The sequence below is a fragment of the Coenobita brevimanus genome, chromosome 56 (genome assembly GCF_032717465.1).
Source record: "Coenobita brevimanus isolate Jiangsu-jjx chromosome 56, ASM3271746v2, whole genome shotgun sequence".
In the NCBI taxonomy this organism is placed as follows: domain Eukaryota; kingdom Metazoa; phylum Arthropoda; class Malacostraca; order Decapoda; family Coenobitidae; genus Coenobita; species Coenobita brevimanus.
This window is the reverse complement of record NC_137009.1, coordinates 36,210,950-36,232,816: the sequence shown is the minus strand read 5'-3', so window position 1 is coordinate 36,232,816 and position 21,867 is coordinate 36,210,950. Positions and strand designations below refer to the sequence as shown.

At 44.7% G+C, this 21,867-nt stretch overlaps 1 protein-coding gene across 1 annotated transcript in view; it reads left to right on the top strand.

Moving 5' to 3' along the window:
• The window catches only part of LOC145401701 (unconventional myosin-Ia-like), an 87,107-nt gene that overhangs the window by 39,788 nt on the left and 25,452 nt on the right, over nucleotides 1–21,867 (top strand). The window contains exons 11-20 of the mRNA XM_080273883.1: nucleotides 1,223–1,329; nucleotides 2,355–2,502; nucleotides 3,728–3,933; nucleotides 5,857–5,976; nucleotides 8,061–8,174; nucleotides 10,131–10,300; nucleotides 11,207–11,343; nucleotides 16,196–16,385; nucleotides 18,567–18,783; nucleotides 21,113–21,262. Coding sequence (XP_080130009.1) covers nucleotides 1,223–1,329; nucleotides 2,355–2,502; nucleotides 3,728–3,933; nucleotides 5,857–5,976; nucleotides 8,061–8,174; nucleotides 10,131–10,300; nucleotides 11,207–11,343; nucleotides 16,196–16,385; nucleotides 18,567–18,783; nucleotides 21,113–21,262 — 1,559 coding nt within the window. The remainder of the gene's footprint in view (nucleotides 1–1,222; nucleotides 1,330–2,354; nucleotides 2,503–3,727; nucleotides 3,934–5,856; nucleotides 5,977–8,060; nucleotides 8,175–10,130; nucleotides 10,301–11,206; nucleotides 11,344–16,195; nucleotides 16,386–18,566; nucleotides 18,784–21,112; nucleotides 21,263–21,867) is intronic.

The following is a 21,867-nucleotide window of genomic DNA, read 5'->3' as shown; positions in this document are numbered from 1 at the left end:
AGTGCCTCTGATCTTTTACTGCAGCCTCCCAATCCTCCTCTATCTGCTTCCAATCCTATTCTAACATCTCCAATCCTTTATGGCGGCATCTGAATCCCCTCCACGCACCTCCAATACTTGTCAAATACCTACAGTCCTCTTCTATCAATTCAAATCCCTTTTAAAAGAATCCAGTCCCATTATCCTAGTCTCCATTCCCCTCCTAACACACCTAATCCCTCTCCACCATACCCAATCTTCTCCAAACATCCTAATCCCTCTCCATGCACTCCTAATCCTCTTATACAACCCCCAATCCCCTTCTAACAGTATCTAGTTCCCTTCCAACAGCATCCAATCCCCTCCTAGCACCCTAATCCCCTTCTAAACACTCTGATTCCTTTCCAAACACCCCAATCCCTTTCCAAGAACTCTCAATCCTCTTCTAACACTCCCAGTTCCCTTCTAATAGCATCGAATCCCCCTACAACAACATTCAATCCCCTCATAACGCCCCAATCCTCTTCTGCCACACCCAATCCTTTTTTACTACGCCCAATCCCTTTCCAAACACCCCGAATCCTCTTCCAAACACTCTCAATCCTCTTCTACCACTCTCAAGCCCCTTCCAAACACTCCCAATCCCTTTCTAAACACTCCCAGTCCCCTTGTACCACCTCTAATTCCTTTCCAAACAATACAATCTTCTTTTTTCCACATCCAATCCCCTTCTATTACCCTTAATCCCCTTCCAAACACTCCCAATCCTCTTCTACCATTCCCAGTCCCCTTCCAAATCCTCCCAATCCCCTTCTAACAGCATCCCCTTTCTATCACTCCCAATCCCCTTCCAAACACTCCCAATCCCCTTCAATCACTCCCAATCCCCTTCCAAACACTCCCAATCCCCTTCAATCACTCCCAATCCCCTTCCAAACACTCCCAATCCCCTTCAATCACTCCCAATCCCCTTCCAAACACTCCCAATCCCCTTCAATCACTCCCAATACCCTTCTAACAGCATCCAATCCCCTTCTATCACATCCAATCCCCTTCCAAACACACTCAATCCCCTTCTAAGAGCATCCAATCCCTTTCTATCACTCCCAATCCCCTTCAATCACACCCAATCCCCTTCCATACACTCCCAATCCTCTTCTATTACCCATAATCCTTTTCCAAACACTCCCAATCCCCTTCAATCACTCCCAATCCCCTTCTAACAGCATCCAATCCCCCTCAGAGGCGTTGAAACTACAGAGGAACGCAGAGAACTACACGCTGCTCCACGCCACCCGCGCCTCGCCTCTGGATACACACGATGACAGGACCGAATTTACTATCACGAAGGTGGGTGTGGGATTAGGGATTAGGGATTGGGATTTAGGATTAAGGATTGGGATTAGGGATTGGGGATTAAGGATTGGAATTAAGGATTAGGGATTGGGGATTAGTGATTGGATTAGGGATTGGGGGTTGGTGATTAGGGATTAGGGATTGGGAATTAGGAGTAAGGATTGGGGATTGGGATTAGGGACCGAGGATTGAAACTAGGAATTGGGGATTAGAGATTAGGATTAGGGATTGGGACTGGGGATTAAGATTGGGGATTGGGAATGGGGATTAGGCATTGGCATTAAAGATTGGGATTAAGGACTGGGGATTAGGAATAATGATTGTGGATTAGGATTAAGGACTGGGGATTGGGATTAGGCATTGGGGATTAGTGATTAGGATTAGGGATTGGGGATTAGAGATTAGGATTAGCGACTGGGAAGGATTGAGGATTAGGATTAGGGATTGAGGTACATATTGCGGTTCAGGGACTAGGATTGGAGACTGGGATTGTGGGTTAGGGATTGGGGACTGTGATTAGGATTGGGGATGATGGTTTGGGACTAGTAAATGTGGATTACGGAATAGGGAATGAGGATTACAGACTGGGGATTGGGGATTAGAAGTAGAAGTAGCAGCAGTAGTAGTAGTAGAAATGGGGATTGGGGGGATCAGGGATTAGCTACTGGGGATTGGGAAGAAGTGGACTGGGAACTGTGTGTAGTCGTGTTTTGGGAGTTACAAGTCTCGTATTGGGATTGGGAATTGGGATTAGACTGCTTTCAGGCCTGAGGGATTGGGAGGCAACTGGGATTGGGGACTAGGGAGTGTAGACTGCGGCAGATAAAGTGAATGGTACTGTACAATAGCACTTCTTCGTGACTATTCTCATGTTGATCTAATATTACGACTTACATGGAGAGATGGTAATTTTAGACCAATGTTAAAAAGTGTACATTAACCAAAGACTAATTCTCTCTACAGCTATAATACTAACAGTCCTAACTACCCTACTAACAGCCTTACTAACTATCTAACAGCGAGCCCTGGACGCGTTAGGATGGACGTGGGAACAGCAGTTAGAAGTACTGAAGGTTGTGGCAGCGGTACTGAAGTTGGGCAACCTTACTTTCACTTCAGTCAGTAATATTGATGGTACTGAGGGCTGCGTGAATGAGAATGAATACGGTAAGTAGAGAGAGAGAGAGAGAGAGAGAGAGAGAGAGAGAGAGAGAGAGAGTCATATAGATACTAAATGTAATATAATACTGAACACTCAGAATATTTTTACAAGACTCCTGGCATCTCCTCCAAGTGATTTATTTGTCCTGTTCTATCTACCTATTGCCAGACGCCTTAATCCCATAGGGGTGGCCACAAACAAATCGCCTCCATGTCGCCCTGTCCTCTACCATTTGGCTGCTGCAACTCGCACACCCCTCTCATTTATCTCTCTATCCCTCCATCTCATCTTCGGTTTCTCCCCTCCCTCTCTCCCCCTCCACCTCACTCACACTCTCCAAGTTAGTCTTTCCATCTTCATCCACACCACAACGCTCCTTTACTTCCTCATCAGTCTGTCTATGCAGCTCCTCTCAAAACAACTCTCTCTCAACCAACCCACTCCCACCTCTCTCACTCTTGCCACCTTGCACCTTAAACAACCTCTTCTGTAGCCTTTCATTCATTACTGACTGCTGATATAAATACAGTACTACCCTGCCAGAGTGCTGTATTTTTTTGTATCTCTTTGTAATACAGACACAGACTGGGTATATATATGAGATTTTTTTGAGTTACACCTTATATCTTTTACTATTATTTTTATATTTTTCACCTCAACGCCATTTGCACTATATTTTCACCTGAGAGACCTGGGCAACTCTCACACTTGCACGAAATTTGATTATATAATTAGAGTCTCCTTGGTTACTAGTCAAACTCCGCCTCCAATCTGACAACACATGGCCACTAACTGAGCTGAGATGAAAATAAACAAACCATAGTAAGACATAAGTTAATATTTTCGTTCGTACGCAAAAAATATGATACTAAGCTAGAAAGGGAGAAATGCCAGGGAGCCTCCTTGGTCCGCCAGTACACAAATAATCATAAGTTGTAATTAATTCTTACTGATATGCTGACATTATCATCATCATCATTATCATCATCATCTCCAGTACCTTCATCCTTCCCACTATTTTCACGTCATCCTCCCTATGTCTGTCTGTCTGTCTGTCTCTGTCTGTCTCTCTCTCTCTCACATTCACCATTTTTGCATCCCTCTCACTGTCACCTTTTTTCACACCACTTCCCCTCCCTCCTCCTCATTATCTCCTATCTCTATACCATTATCTCCTGTGTGCTCCCTATACTGTCATCTCCTATCTATCTCTTTCTCTCTCCCGCACAGAGCTCCACGAGGTATGTGATCTCCTAGGCTGTGAAGTTGCATCTTTAACAGCAGCCCTACAAACAAGGACGGTGGAGACGCGAGGAGAAACAGTAGTGGCTGAATTGTCTGCTCAGGAGGCTACAAGAACGAGAGACGCCCTGTGTAGAGCCCTGTACAGTAGGCTCTTTACGTGGGTGGTGACTAGGTTGAATGAGGCTATTAAGGTGGGTAGATTGAAGAAGTTGAATAATATATGCTCGCTTCTCAATCTTAGACTTCCATGACACTCTCACCAATATATTAACCTGATTTTGATACCCTATGTAGAGCCCTGTACACTAGGCTTTTTACGTGGATGGTGGCTAGCCTGGACGAATCTATTACGAGTCTTATCTGTTCACGAAGTTACTTAATCTTTCTCAACTTGTCATAACTTTTCTAACTTTTCCACTGAATCGTGTATTCAAACTTAATTACCCATTTTTACCATCCCAGACAACTATCTGAATTTCAAGACATTTTCAGGGTGAATGCTGAAGATGTTTTGAAATACACACGAAAGCTTGGTGGTCATCTGCCTTTTACTTTCGTGCGAGTTTACACAGCATATTTGTCACCACGTGCTCATGTGATATTGCCTTTATATATATATATATATATATATATATATATATATATATATATATATATATATATATATATATATATATGACACTGAGGAAGGTCAGTTTGGTAAATATTCGTAATTGCTGGTGATACAAAAATTGGTTTAGAAGTCATTACACCCTTACACACAAATTATTCAAAATCAACTTTATAAACCATTTAAATGGCCAAATATCGTCAGTAAACTTTAATACAGGAAAATCCACAGTACAGGATAATACCTGAAAAATTACATAGTTATCAATACTACACAATCCGAATGGCAAGCGAAAAAATAATTAGGAAGAGTGACAACAGCGACGTAATATAAACAGTGTCCTTAGTGGCCAGAGGTTGCAAAGAAATCCCATAAATTAACCCAGATAGACAGGTAAAGCATCAGAATATAAATAAGAAAATACCATCCTCACCTTATATAATTTCTCGGCGTTCAGTTCTGGTCAACATACTGAAAAAGAAGAGAGATGGAGAAATTAACACTGAAGAGAGATGGTTCCTCATAAGTCATCGTTCTACTTCTAAAACTGAGTGCACGAACCTCTTCTCTTTTATCATTATTTCTGAAACACATTACATTTTGTCAAGAAGGTAATGTTTTTGGCTTTCTATTTTTTGTTTGTCTGTCTGTTACCAAAATTATGAGAAAAATATCTGTTGGAATTACACCAAATTTGGAACACTGACCAAGGACCATGAGAAGAACAAGTGATTAAATTTTGGGCATAAAAGGTCAAAGGTCAAGGTCATAATAGGGAATGGGATTGTAATGGAGGAGGTGTGCGCTCTCTGCATGCCCTGGTTGTTAGACACACTCGGCCTCCATCTCACATGAAACACCAATTACATCTCTACCCCCCATAATGATACTAGGAATTGTTAACCACCCATTACCCTCTATTAAATACCCAGTAACCCCCAAAGCACACATTATCCTCCCATTAATCCCCATTCAATTTCCACTGACCCCCATTAACACCCTATAATATCCAATAACCAAATAAACCTCTAATTAGATATCCATTAGCCCATAATTAACCCCTATTAACCGCTCGCTATACATCCATTAACCCATTAACCCCAGTTAACCACCCATTAACCCCCATCAACCACCCATTAAACCCAATTAACTACCCATTAATCTCAATTAACCACCCATTATACCCCATTAACCCCAACTAACCATCCATTAACCCCCATTAACCACCCATTAACCCCAATTAGCCACCCATTAACCTCCACTAACCCCAATTAGCCACCCATTAACCCCCATTAACTACCCATTAGCCTCCATTAACCCAAATTAGTCGCCAATTAACCCCATTAACCACCCACTAGACCCCATTAACCACCCATTAGTCCCCATTAACCACCCATTAGCCCCCATTAACCACCCAATAGTCCCCATTAATCACCCATTAGCCTAAATTAACCCCAACTAACCCCCCATTAGACCCCATTAACCACCCATTAACCCCCATTAGGTCAAGACGCTGGGCAGACGCAAGGTGCTGGGCCTGGTGGACATCTTCGGCTTTGAGATGTTGGATAATAACACCTTCGAGCAACTGGTGATCAACTTCTGCAACGAAAAACTGCACCAGGTGAGGATTGGGGATTGGGTGGACTGGGGATTGGGTGGACTGGGGATTGGGTGGACTGGGGATTGGGGGGATTAGTTGGGAATTGGATGGACTGTGGGTTAGTAGGACAATAGGAGACTCACTGGGGACAGAGGTGGATTGAGGATTGGGTGGATTGAGGATTGGGTGGATTGGGGATTGGGTGGATTGGAGATTGAGTGGATTGGAGATGGGTGGATTGGAGATTGGGTGGACTGGGGATTAGGTGGATTGGGAATTAGATGGATTGGGGATTGGATGGACTGGGGATTGGATGGACTGGGGATTGGGTGAATTGGGGATTGGGCAGTTTGAGATTTGGGGGATTAGTTGGGAACTGGGTGGACTGTGAGATAGTAGGACAATAGGAGTCTTACTGGGGACTGTGGTGGTTCGTGGATTGGGGATTGGGTGGTTGGGGATTGGGGATTGGGCGGCTGAGGTGGTTAGGGATTGGGTGGACTGAGATTGAGGACTGGGTGGTTGGGGACTGGGTGGCTGAGGGACTGGGTGGTCGGGTGATTGGGTGGTTGGGGATTGGGTGGACTGGGGTTGGGGATTGGGTGGCTGGGGTTTGGGGTGGTTGAGGATTGGGTGGACTGGGGTTCAGGATTGGGTGGACTGGCATTGAGGATTGGGTGGTTGGGGACTGGGTGGACTGGGACTGAGGATTGGGTGGTTGGGGATTGGGTGGACTGGGACTGAGGATTGGGTGGTTGGGGACTGGGTGGACTGGGGACTGAAGATTGAGGACTGGGTGGTTGGGGATTGAGTGGTTGGGGGGTTGGGAATTGGGGTTGGAGATTGGGTGGACTGGGATTGAGGATTGGGTGGTTGGGGACTGGGGTGGTTGGGAATTGGGGTGGTTGGAAATTGGGGTGGTTGGGGATTGGGGTGGTTGGGGATTGGGGTAGTTGGGGGTTGGAGGACTGGGTGGATTGGGGATTAGTAGGAAGGTGAGACTGAATAGGGTTTGGGGATTGGGGTGGTTGGAGAAACGGGGACTGGGTGGATTGGGGATTAGTAAGTCGGTGAGGGACTGATTGGGGATTGGGGTGGTTGGGGATTGGGTGGTTGGGGATTAGCAGCAGGACAATGTGTGACTGATTGGGGATTAGGACAGTGGAGTGACTGGGCATTGAGGATTGGTTGAGGACTGATTGGGAACTTTGGGATTAGTAGTTTGGGATTGGGGTAGAGATTGGGATTTTGTTTGGGACTGGGGATTAGGGGATTGGGGAATTGTGTAAAGACTATGGTGATTATTGGTTGGGATTAGGATGATTATTGATTAAGGATTGGTTGAGAATTGGGTGACTGCTTGGGTTGGGCCGATATTGGGGATTGGGTGAATTTGGGATTAGCTGGGATTGGGGGAGTGCCTGGGGATGGAGACTGGGATAGGGGATTGGGATTAAAGAATTAGTTGGGGATTAGGGATTGGTGATTGAGGTCAGTATTGGGGATTAGGGATTAGTTGGGATTAAGGGGTGTGATGGTATTGGGATTAGGTGGGGATTGGAGTAATTGGGGACTGGGATTAGTAGGGACAGGGAATGGTTAGAGATTTGGGATTAGATGGGGACTGGTGTATTAGCTGGGGATTGAGGAACTAAGTGTGTGTGTGTGTGTGTGAGAGAGAGAGAGAGAGAGAGAGAGAGAGAGAGAGAGAGAGAGAGAGAGAGAGAGAGAGAGAGAGAGAGAGAGTGAACAGGTTACACGACTATAATGAGGCTCTGTTGCTGCTGTTGTGATACCCTCTCTTTCAATATTTTTTTTTTTTCCTCTTTTCCATGCTAACGGCTCAAGTGCTTTCTCTTTGCTGTTTTAGTATCATTTTGTTATACAGTATATTTCTTTGAGCATTTTCCATATTAACGGGTCTGCTCCTCTCTCTCTCTCTCTCTCTCTTAGTATCCTTTCATTACATATTTACTCTTTTCCATGCTAACGACTCTGCTTTCTCTGTCTATCCCTCCCTCCCCCCCCTCTCTCTCTCTCTCTCTTCCTCCTTTATATTCCCCAACCTCTTTTCCACACTAACGGCTCCACTGCTGTTTCTTCAGGTCGTGACAGAAGTAACGTTACGCCTGACGCAAGAGGACTACATAAGAGAAGGATTGGAGTGGACCATGATTGACATACCCACAAACAACGCAGTGGTGGACCTCATAGAACAGGTAAGTGTGGCGTGTGGTGGAATGTGGTAGAGAATAAGACGGACCCTAATATGTAAGTGAAAGAAATCCCTAACCCCCTTTTCGGTCCAGGTGATCGCCAGGTGTAGACAGAGTGGAGTGTTGATGTGGCTAATTTGCAAAGACATACCTACCTAAACTAAAGCCCATGGAAGTTCACGTAGCCACAACTCGATACTGAGGCTGTAAATTGGCCCAGTTGCATCAGATGAAAGTAAACCAACTAAGGGAGGATTCTGTGAGGTCATGATGAGAGTTTAGCACGTCTCGCCTTTCCACTTTGCTGCTAAAAACGCACTATAACATGGCATGCAGGCTAACTATAATGCTTACAGACGTTCCATTATCCCGTTCAATCTATCTATCTATCTACTGCCAGACGCCTTGATTTCGTAAGGGGTGGACACAAACAAATAGCCTCCATGTCGCCCTGTCCCCCGCCATGTCACTGCCCTGCTCCCAGCTCACATCCCCCTCTCTCATATACCTCTGCATCCCTCTAATCCCTGTTCTCGCCACACAAATGAATCCCCTTGAGAGAGATTTTCGAGGTGGAAGAGTTAGATGTTTTAGTTCATACCTCCACTATTACAACTCAAAATCGCTGACTAAAAATTACTTGGCGGTAACTTGACTAAAACGAAAACAACATTAGCTTGTCAAAAACGTGGGCAGACAACCTCACACTCTCCATCTAATCAACTTATTTACCTAGACGTCCTTTTCTGAATTATTGGTTGGTGTTTGACATGGTGGGGAGGGTCAGATAGAGTACGATGGGAAGTTGGAGGATAGGGGTATTTTAAGCCCGTGAGGGGTGGCCACAAACAAATCGCCTCCGTGTCCCCCTGTCTCCCGCCATTTCACTGCCCTGCCCCCAGCACATATTCCCCTCTCTCATATACCTCTTTACACTATACATCCCTTAACTAAAATTATCACCATAGTTTTTCTCCTTCATATTTCTGTATCTCTCGCTCACCAAACATCCCTTCCATTCTCATCACCAAAAACTTTTCCACACAGTCATACCTTCATCTCACTCGCCTGTGTATTTCTGTCACTCTTCTGCAAAATACCTTCTTGCTTATGTGGAGAGACAGACTGACAAATGAGGAGGTGAAGGAACGTTGTGGTGTGGACGTGGATGTGATAGAAAGCGTTAGGAGAAATACACTGCGGTGGTTTGGCCATGTGGAGAGGATGGAGAGACTAACTAGGAGAGTATGTGAGTGGGGTGGAGGGGGGAGAGTGAGGGGGAGGCCGAGGATGAAATGGAGGGACGGAGTGGAGAGGTATATGAGAGAGGGTGTGTGTGAGCTGGGAGCAGGGCAGTGAAATGGCGAGGGACAGGGCGACATGGAGGCGATTTGTTTGTGGCCACCCCTTACGGGATTAAGGAGTCTGGCAATAGATAGATAACTTTCTTCTCAAACACTATCTCTCCAACAAAATGCTCATCTTTGGTCTCCGTTACCTTTCTCTCCACTAATTTCTCTCTCTCCCTCCTCCTCCACCACTGTCTCCACCAACGAAAGGCGATGATGGAGGAAGTTAATTTAATTCCCTCTCCACCAGCCATCATCTCCCTCATTACAATTTCATTCTCCATCTCTCCACCAGCGACAGAAGGGGCGTGTTGGAGATGATGGAGAAGAGTAACACAAGCCATTCTCTCCACCATACTAAATCTCTCTCTCTCTCTCTCTCCACCAATTTTGTCACTAAAACCTCTCTCACCACTCTTATCTCTCTCCATTTTCTCCATCACTCCCTCTCCATCATCAGCGACAGACGGGGGTGTTGAAGATGGTGGAGCACACACTCTCTCCACCAATCCATCAAACCCCACCACTCTCCACTATCATCATCAATTACACACCCTCCACCATAATCACCAGCTACCTCACCTCGCCTTTCTCCACCTCTCCATCACAGAGGCAGACGGGCGTGCTGGCGGTGGTGGAGGAAGTGAGTGCCCGTGTTGGTGGAGGTACGGACGCCCTTCTCCAACAACTGTCCTTCTCATGTGGGGGGCACTCCCTATTCGATATCAAAGGCGGGAGACATGTACACTCGGACAATAATATACCCACAGACTCCTTCAGGTAAGTTGCTCTCTCTGTCTCTCTCATGGTCACGCCGACATACCGACAAATTTCTTTCGGTATTTGGATTCTTCTGTCTGTCTGTCAGTCTCTCTACCCCTGTTAATATATCTATCTCCGTCTATCTATTTACTTCTATCTATGCTTTTATCTATGTCTATCTCTTTTCTCTGTCTGTCTGTCTCTCTGTCTACCTATCTGCCTATTAATCAATCTACAAATTTGTCTATATATCTATTTACCTACCTATCTATCAAACAGTAAGTCTATCCATCTATCTATCCATCCATCTATCTATCTATCAGTTTATATATCAGTCCATCCATAAATCTATCTCTACCTACGGCCACACTCCATACATAAAAATCAAGAATTAAGTAACATATATATATCTTCGTTAATATTCCCTATACTAATTTTTATCGTAAAGACTTAACTATTATGCCTGACTGTCCTTCCTGTGAGTGAAATAAACACAAACACAAACACACACACACACACACACACACACACACACACACACACATACACACGCACGCACGCAATACCCACCCTCCTCTCCTCTACTCCTGCACTCTCTCACACACACTAATTTCATGCACACAGTCCTATACAATACAGCACCCTTTCTCTTCTCCGTCTGTCTGTCTGTCTGTCTCTGTCTTTCTGTTTCTCTTTCTCTCTCTCTCTCTCTCTCGCTCGCTCGCTCGCTCGCTCGCTCAAAACACTCCCATTTTTCAACACAACACCATCCCTTCACTTCCTATCCCACTCGCTCCTACTTCTCTCACATTCCCACAAACACACACACACCTCCTCCCTCTCACTTCCTTCATCTCTCTCACTATTTCTAACCCTCTCTCACACTCTCTCACTATCTCTAACTCTCTCTCTCTCACCCCCCAGGATACGTCACTACGCGGGAAGTGTGACATACAGCGTGCACGGGTTTATAGAGAAAAACACGGACAGCCTTCCACGCAACCTCACCAAGTGCATGTATCGCTGCAGGCATCCCGTGTTGAAGGACCTCTTTCCAGAAGGTAGGGAGGGTGTGGGGAGGGATCTGGGGAGGTAGGGAGGAGGGTACACACGTAGGGAGGCCTGGGGGAAAGGCTGGAGGAAGGAGGGAGAAGGGAAAAGGAAGGAGAGGGAGAGACAGGGATGAGTAGGTGAGGTCAAAGAATGGAACTGGTTTTTTTGCAACATCACCAAGTGCATGTACCGTTGCAGATATTCCGTACTAAAAGACCTATTTCCGGAAGGTAGGGAGACAGGGAGGAAAGCTAGAGGTAAGGAGGAAAGGTAGGAGGAAGGAGGGAGAGAGGGGGAGACAGGGAGAGGGAGGAAGGGTGAGTAAACGGGAAGGGTAAGATCGTGGAAGAGAACACTAGTTTATGGATCTATTTCCTAAAGGTTTTGTTGGGGAAGGCAGGGTTGGAAGGGTTGTGGGGAGGCAGGGGGGTTGGGAGGACAGGCAGGGAGGAGGAGACACAGAAAGGAAGACAGGGAGAAGGAGAAACATAAAGGGAGACAGGGAGAGGGAAGGGAGGTGACTGAGTGGAATGAATAGGTGTGATAAAGACAAGGGATACAAATCATCATGCCCACAATCTTACCTAGTTAATATATCACTGTCAGCATCCCATACTAGAGGATTTCTTTCTTGACGTCACAGAAGGAGAGGCAGAGGAGTAGAAAGGCAGGGAAGAAAAGCAGAGAGGCAGGAAGGAAGGTAGGAGGGAGGAAAGGGAGAAGAGGAAGGCGCAAGAGGGAGGGATGGTAGTTGAATGAGATGGGTAGGTATGATGCCAAAGAACAGTCTCATTTATGTCTATCCCGAAGGCTTGGCAGGAGAGGCAGGGGTTGGAGAGGTAGGGGAGAGGCAGAGGTAGGCAGGAAGGACAGGCAGGGGGGAGAAGGGAGAGAAATGGGCACAGGGAGAGGGAGGGGAGATGAATGAATGGGATGGGTAGGTACGATTACAGGGAGCAACACATACTGCTTTCCCACACCCTCAACAAACACATACCTCTCTCGTCATCCAGCCAGGTCTTCTCTTGAGGGTAGGGAGGTAGGAAGGAAGGGAGGTAAGGTAGGAGGGAAGAGGGAGAGACAGGGAGGAAAGATAGGAGGAAAGAGGGAGAGACAGGGAGAAAGGGAGGAGAAAGGGAAAAGGGAGAGAATGATAAGTAGGATCAATGAGAGAGAAACATCCCTGGAGGTTAGGCAGTGGAAGAGAGAGAGAGAGAGAGAGAGAGAGAGAGAGAGAGAGAGAGAGAGAGAGAGAGAGAGAGAGAGAGAGAGAGAGAGAGAGAGAGAGAGAGAGAGAGAGAGAAACACAGCTGCACGCCCCCCACTGATGTCATTACGGGTCTCTCTCTCTAAGCCAACATTAGGAACAGCCTCGTGGGATTGTAATAAGAAGGTCAGGCGCCACATACTGGGTCATTTTCCCTGTTTGACCTTTGACCTGAGACAGAGAGAGAGAGAGAGAGAGAGAGAGAGAGAGAGAGAGAGAGAGAGAGAGAGAGAGAGAGAGAGAGAGAGAGAGAGAGAGAGAGAGAGAGAGATTTTGGTGTTGTATTCTAAGTGACTTTGGGGAAACCTTAACACCTTGTTCATAGCGATTTATTTTGCATATTACATCTCATGTCTATCTATCTATCTATCTATAGCCCGACGCCCTAATCCCGCAAAGGGTGGCCGCAGACAAAACGCCTCCAAGTCACTCTGTCACCCACCATTTGACTCCCCTCCCCCCAACTCACCCCCCCCTCCCTCATATACCTCTCAAATCCATCCCTCCACCTCATCCTCGGTCTACCCCTCCCTCTCCCTCCCTCCACCTCACCTACATACACCCTCTTAGTCAGTCTTTCATTCTCCATCCTCTCCACATGTCCAAACCACCTCAGTGTATTTCTCCTAATCTTTTCAACCACATCCACATCTACCCCACAACGTTCCTTCACTTCTTCATTCGTCAACCTGTCCCTCCACGTCACTCCACATGCTCCTCTCAAGTAACTCATTTCCACTGCTCTCACTCTTGACTTGTTCCCCTCTTGCAAGGTCCACGCCTCGCTTCCATACGTCAGGGTAGGGATCACAATACCATCATGCAGTGACTTCTTAACTTCCATACTCACCTCCCTATTTCTCATCACTGCTTTCAGTGTGCCAACAACCTTCCTTCCCTGCTGTACCCTTTCACGTACTTCATCCCCCAAAGTTCCATCCTTACTCATCACACTACCCAAGTACTTGAATGCACTCACATTCTCCATATCCTCACCATTCAACCTCACTGCACACTCTGTGACTTCATTCCCCTCAAACACCACAATACTTTTGTTTACATTAACTTTCAGCTTCCTCCTCCTACACACTGTCCCAAATTCATTCACCAAACCTTGCAACTCCCATTCATCTTCACTCAACAATACTTTATCATCAGCAAACAGCAACACCGGAAGCTTCCAAATCTCACCCTCATTCATTAGGGCCACCCCCACATCCACTGCCCTACCTTGTACCTCCTTTACAACCCCATCCATATATATATTAAACAGCCATGGAGACATTACACACCCCTGTTTCAGTCCCACATTGAGATCAAAGAACTCACTCAGCTCACCATCCACTCGCACCGTAGCCCTAGCTCCCTCGTACATACTCTTCACAGCACTCAACAATTTCCCCTCCACTCCATATATTCTTAATACCTTCCACATATCTTGCCTATCTATTCTGTCATAAGCTTTCTCCAAGTCCATGAAGGCAGCATACACTTTCCTTCCCTTCTCTAGATACTTCTCCACTAAACATCTTAGAACAAATATCTGATCTACACACCCTTTTCCCTTCCTAAATCCCCCTTGTTCTTCTCCAACTAGCTCCTCTGTCATATGCCTAACCCTATCAATGAGCATTCTACCATATATTTTACCAGTCACACTAAGAAGGCAAATACCCCTATGGTTACCACATACTTCTCTCTCCCCTTTTCCTTTGTACAGAGGAACAATTATACCTGATTTCCAGTCCTCTGGAACCCTTCCCTCTTCCCAAGCCAAATCGATATAATGAAAAAAATGGGAATGCTAATGTCGCTTCAGTATGCTCCCTAACACCTTTTCCTTAGCGATTTATTTTTGGATATGGCTGGTTAATATCCTTTTGTACGTTATTTATGCAGAGTATGGCGATGTTGGAAGAATTTATGTAACACAGAAGAGGACAGGAGGGTGTAATATGCAAAATAAATCGCTTAGGAAGAGGTGTTGGGGAAGGTGACGAACATTTAGAACAATAGATTAACGTTAGAATGATGCTAGTCACGAAGAAGTGCTATGGGGAGGATGTACGGCCACAGTACTACCCTTTTCCACTGAGCCACGTGAAATAAGCTGCAAGAGGACGAAAATCTGGGCCAAGTTAAGGTGAAAGGAGTATAGTACGAAGATAAGGGTTAGCAATACAATAATCCCATATCTTCGTACTTGACCAGCATGAGGAAGTCAGACCCGGCCGTCACTCTCCCTCCAATGTAGTACTGAAGTGAACGATAGATCCACAGATAAATACACACACAGATAGATAAACCAGAATTGTGTGCTAGGGAAATGTATGTGGTGGTGGTGGTGGTGGTGGTGATGATGATGATGATGATTACTACTACTACTACTGCTATTGTTATTTTATTATTATTATTATTATTATTATTATTATTATTATCATTATTATTATTATCCATCCATCCATCATCCAGTCCTATGTCGCCCCATGAGGAGCGTAGGAACCCGGGGCTAGGCAAGTTGGTCTCAACATTTAAGATGAGAGTGACCAGCCTCACTCATCCCTGAGTGGCATTACGTTAGCAATAAACCCCAACCATCCCTTGGATATAAACCTTCACCGGCTCAATCCGATTGGAGCGCAATAATTACCCACTACACCACCAGGCGCCAAAATTTGGTTATATGGTTACCACCCAGCGTAGTAAATGGTTTCCTGGTGTACAGGAAACCATTTGGCTTGTCACTCAGTGTAGAGTCACCCGCAGGCAGAAGGAAGAGGAAAGAATGAAGGAAAGAAAGACAGAAGAGGATGCAAGGAAAGAAGGATGGAGGAGAGGAAAGGGCAGACACCTGAGAGCAGCACTACATCAAGTGAGTGGATGGTGAGAGCCCCCACCTACCACAAATTATTATTATTATTATTATTATTATTATTAAAGGTGGTGATGATGATGATGATGATGATGATGATAATGATTATGATGGTGATGATGATGATGATGACGACGATTAAAAAGATGATGATGATGATGATGATGATGATGATGATGAACACAAAAAGGTTATAAAAAAAACTATCCTATATCACAAACAATTTAACAAACCAACTGCTCAAACTCTACCTTCCTCCTCCTCCTCCACCTCCTCCTCCAAACTTCTCCTTTCCTTCACTTCTCCACCTCGTCCTCTAAATCAAACTCAAATTATTTCCTCCTCCAAACAACAATTGGAGAACTACCCTCAAGGTCCAGGTGGTGATGGTGGTGGTGGTGGTGGTGGTGGTGGTGGTGATGATGATTATGATGATGGTGATGATGATGGTGGTGGTAGTGGTGGTGGTGATGATGATGATGTAGGCAATTATGAAGATGTGATGATTAATAAAACAGTAAAAACGACACACACGCACACTCACACACACACACACACACAACTTCCTCCCCCCACACACACACACACACCTCACCATCGCAACCCTATTCTTCCCTCTCCCAAATCCATCTGTCTCAAACCACCTCCTTTTACCCTTCCATACCCCTCTCCTTTTCTCTCTCTAAATCCATCTCAGCCTCTCACGACCTCCTCCAAACAGGTAACCCACGGAGAACGACCCTCAAACGACCTGCAAGTGTGGCGAACCAGACGCTAATCTCTGTTTCATCGCTAACGAGGACGTTGAGAAACAAGTCGCCACATCTTGTCCTGTGTCTGAAGCCAAATGAACTCAAGCAGCCTAGAATTCTTGAGTCTGCCCTCGTCCTGCACCAGATCAAGTACTTGGGGTGAGTAGATGGATAGATAGATAGACAGACAGACAGATAGATAGATAGATAGATAGATAGGAGAGAGACAGAGAGAGAGGTCTGATAGATAAAATGATAGATAAATATTGGGCAAGAATTAGTCTACTCCTCCTATATCATCAGAGTATTTGGGGTGAGATAGATAGATAGATAGATAGATAGATGGGCAGGTAGACAGATAGATATGTAGGTAGGTAGAGCGATCAACGGGCAGATAGATAGAGATGATGGATGGATGAATAGATAGATATAGATGGACAGAAATAGACATATAGATAGGTAGGTAGGTTGGTAGGTAGGTAGGTAGGTTGGTAGGTAGGTAGGTAGGTAGGCAGATAGACAGTCGGAGAGAGACGTACAGATTAGCAGATAGATGGGTGGATAGACAGACAGAGATCGAGATAGACAGAGAGATAGATAGACAGATAGATGAATGGTGGCCAGCGAATTGAATCAGTCCAATATAATTCAATAATTCAACTTGTCCTTGTTCTGCAACACATTAAAAATTTGGGGAGACAGACAGAGAGACAGACAGACAGACAGACAGACAGAAAGAAAGACAGAAATACAGACAGACAGAGAGACAGACAGACAGACATGCGGAGACAGAGGAAATATGAATAGAAAGGTAGACAGAGGCTAAAAATACTAGAGTTTTCCCCCGTTCTTATTAAATTAAGTAGTAGTGTGAGCAGCTTAGTTGGTATATAGATAGATATAGTTAGATAGATAGATAGATAGACAGATAGACAGATGAATTAGGAAACAGACAGAAAAATAGTATCTGTTAGAATATATACAGTATAAGGCAAGTCTAGCGCATATCCTGACTCTCTCTCTCTTCAAATATATAAATGTATCTGCATGGTGAGCTGAGTGAGTTCTTTGATCTCAGTGTGGAACTGAAACAGGGTTGTGTGATGTCTCCATGGCTGTTTAATATATACATGGACGGGGTTGTAAAGGAGGTGCAAGGTAGGGCAGTGGATGTGGGGGTGGCTCTAATGAATGAGGGTGAGATTTGGAAGATTCCGGTGTTGCTGTTTCCTGATGATACAGTATTGCGAGTGAAGATGAATGGGAGTTGCAAGGTTTGGTGAATGAGTTTGGGACAGTGTGTAGGAGGAGGAAGCTGAAAGTTAATGTAAACAAAAGTAAAGTTATGGTGTTTGAGAGGAATGAAGTCACAGAATGTACAGTGAGGTTGGATGGTGAGGATATGGAGAATGTGAGTGCATTCAAGTACTTGGATAGTGTGATGAGTAAGGATGGAACTTTGGGGGATGAAATGCGTGAATGGGTACAGCAGGGAACGAAGGTTGTTGGTTCACTGAAAGCAGTGATGAGAAATAGGGAGGTGAGTATGGAAGTTACGAAGTCACTGCACGATAGTATTGTGATCCCTATCCTGACGTATGGAAGCGAGGCGTGGACCTTGCAAGAGGGGAACAAGTCAAGAGTGAGAGCAGTGGAAATGAGTTACACGAGAGGAGCATGTGAAGTGACTTGGAGGGACAGGTTGACGAATGAAGAAGTGATGGAACGTTGTGGGGTGGATGTGGATGTGGTTGAGAAGATTAGGAGAAATACACTGAGGTGGTTTGGACATGTGGAGAGAATGGAGAATGATAGACTGACTAAGAGGGTGTATGTAGGTGAGGTGGAGGGAGGGAGAGGGAGGGGTAGACCGAGGATGAGGTGGAGGGATGGAGTTGAGAGGTATATGAGGGAGGGGGGGGTGATTTGGGGGGAGGGTAGTCAAATGGTGGGTGACATAGCGACTTGGAGGCGTTTTGTCTGCAGCCACCCTTTGCGGGATTAGGGCGTCGGGCTATAGATAGATAGTTAGATAGATCTGCATCTATCAATCAATCAATTTATGTATCAGTTCCTATATATATATATATATGTAGGTAGGTAGGTATGCATCCATCAACCTAACAGTCATATCTATCTTCCCTCCATTCATCAATCCATCTATCAATCTAGCCATCTATCTACCTATCTATCTACCTTCTTCCAACAGCCAGGGTGAGCTGTAAGGGTTGGTCATACAAAGCCACCCATGAAACCTTCCTATCATATGTCTTCCCTTCATCCCTCTATCAATCTAGCCATCTGCCTACCTCATTAGCCACCTCCATCTCCTTCCAACAGGCTAGTAGAGCAGGCCAGGGTGCGATGCGAAGGCTGGTCGTATAAAGCTACCCACGAAAACTTCCTGACTCGCTTCGGTATGCTTTCACTCCACACCTGGCCGATATGGAGAGGGTCACCGCTAGAGGGATGTGCACTCTTATTAGCCGATCTACCTGTTACACCTGCCCAGTACACCTTCGGCCGTACTAAAGTGTTCATCAAGAGCCAGAGAGCTGTGAGTATTAGGGGCACTGGGGGGATGGTGGTGGGGATTGGTGGTGGTGGTGGTGGTGGTGGTGGTGGTGGTGGTGGTGGTGGTGGTGGTGACGATGATGATGATGATGATGATGATGATGATGATGATGATGATGATGGTGGTGGTGGTGATGATGATGATGATGGTGATGATGATGATGATGATGAATAAGTACTGGAGGAACTGAAAGACTGATGATGATGATGATGATGATGATGATGTTAATAATAATAATGATGATGATGATGATGGCAAAATCTGAGTACTTGTTTTATCCCAGTACAAAGAACGACGAATTAAGGTCTCTCTCTCTCTCTCTCTCACTCAAAAGGTATAAATTCGTCAGATGGGAGCTACAAGGACAAGAAGAATAAATCGTCGGTGTGAAGGTGTTTAGAGGCATCAGAGATTAGGAGTATTAACGGAGATTACTTGAAGGATTAACGGAGATTATATGGAGGATTAACGGAGATTATTTGGAGGATTAACGGAGATTATTTGAAGGATTAACGGAGATTATTTGGAGGATTAACGGAGATTTGGAGGATTAACGCAGATTATTTGAAGGATTAACGGAGATTACTTGAAGGATTAACAGAGATTTGGAGGATTACAAGAGATTATTTGAAGGATTAAGAGATTATTTGGAGGATTAACAGAGATTACTTGAAGGATTAACAGAGACTTGAAGGAGTAACGGAAATTATTTGGAGGATTAACGGAGATTACTTGGAGGATTAACGGAGATTATTTGGAGGATTAACGGACATTATTTGGAGTATTAACGGAGATTACTTGAAGGATTAACGGAGATAATTTGGAGGATTAACGGACATCATTTGGAGGATTAACGGAGATTACTTGAAGGATTAACGGAGATAATTTGGAGGATTAACGGACATCATTTGGAGGATTAACAGAGATTATTTGGGGGATTAACGGAGATTATTTGGAGGATTAACGGAGATTATTTGGGGGATTAACGGAGATTATTTGGGGGATTAACGGAGATTATTTGGAGGATTAACAGAGATTACTTGAAGGATTAACAGAGACTTGAAGGAGTAACGGAAATTATTTGGAGGATTAACGGAGATTACTTGGAGGATTAACGGAGATTATTTGGAGGATTAACGGACATTATTTGGAGTATTAACGGAGATTACTTGAAGGATTAACGGAGATAATTTGGAGGATTAACGGACATCATTTGGAGGATTAACAGAGATTATTTGGGGGATTAACGGAGATTATTTGGGGGATTAACGGAGATTATTTGGGGGATTAACGGAGATTATTTGGGGGATTAACGGAGATTATTTGGAGGATTAACGGACATCATTTGGAGGATTAACAGAGATTATTTGGAGGATCAACGGAGATTATTTGGAGGATTAACGGAGATTATCTGAAGGATTAACGGGGATTAGGATTTACGGAGATTTGAAGGATTAACGGACATCATTTGGAGGATTAACGGAGATTTTTTGGAGGATTAACAGAGATTATTTGGATTAACGGGGATTTGGAGGATTAACTGAGATTATTTGGAGGATTAACTGAGATTATTTGGAGGATTAACGGAGATTATTTGAAGGATTAACGGAGATTATTTGGATGATTAACGGAGATTGTTTGAATGACTAACGGAGATTTCAAGGATTAACGGAGATAATTTCCATCCCCTTCAGTAATCCCTATTTCCTGTAAGCTGAATAAAACAGTCTCTTGGAGGCGATTTGTTTGTGGCCACCCCGTATGGGATTAAGGCGTCTGGCAATAGACAGACTGATAGATTGTGGAGCAGAAATAAAGAGAAAAATAACACGATAATATTTTGTAACCTGGGCGATTTTTCTGTAATCCCTCCAATATTTTGTAATCTGGGGGATTTTTCTGTATTTTTTTTTTGTAATCCCCTCTCCATTACAGGCCTCCTCTCAGCTCCATAAATCCGTCTATATGTAATAAGGAAAATACAAAAAATGATCATGTATTTTTTGGGTACTTGGGATTAGGATACAAAAAGAGGCATTACAGTAGCATTACAAAAAGGGATATTACATTACAAAAAGGGATATTACAAGAATATTACATGGAATTTTTCTGATTTTTTTGTTTTTTTAGAAGTACCATACACCCAAAAGTACAAAAATGAGGTTAAATTCTTCATCATATATTTAGTAATGTCCTTATTCAGTTCACTTTACGTCATTTTAAAGATTATTGTAGAAAAATGAAAAATGAGTAAAAATATGGAAGTGGTAGGAATAGAGGGTTAATTTTCCTCCCCCGCCCCCTCCCGCAGGTACACGAGTTGGAGGAGTACCGTAGGGAGAGGCTGGAGGACCTGGCGATATTGGTACAGAAGACGTACCGTGGGTGGCGAGCACAGACGCGGTACAGACTGATGAAGGCTGCGCAGGTTACCATAGCGACGGCGTGGCGGAGCTGGAAGGTAAACAAACGCACGTGGTCAGAGTTCGAAGGTAAACAAACGCACGTGGTCCCAGGGTTGGAAGGTAAACAAACGCACGTGGTCACAGGGTTGGAAGGTAAACAAACGCACGTGGCCACAGGATTCGAAGGTAAACAAACGCACGTGGTCACAGGGTTGGAAGGTAAACAAAAGCACGTGGTCACAGGGTTGGAAGGTAAACAAACGCACGTGGTCACATAGTTGGAAGGTAAACAAACGCACGTGGTCACAGGGCTCGAAGGTAAACAAACGCACGTGGTCACAGGGTTTTACATGAATGCAATTATAAACACGTACAAACATGCATGGCTGGATGTATGTGTATATAACTATGGTTCTTATTCACACACACACACACACACACACACACACACACACACACACACACACACACACACACACACACACCCGTAATCTTCCACAAACTGCGCTCCATTTAAATACATACATAGGCACACACACCATACATACTGTAAAGCACACAATTACTCACATACTTCCACCCACATACCATACATATGTAGACACACTATCCATACGCATACTCACACCACAACACACTCACCACACGCACCACACTACCA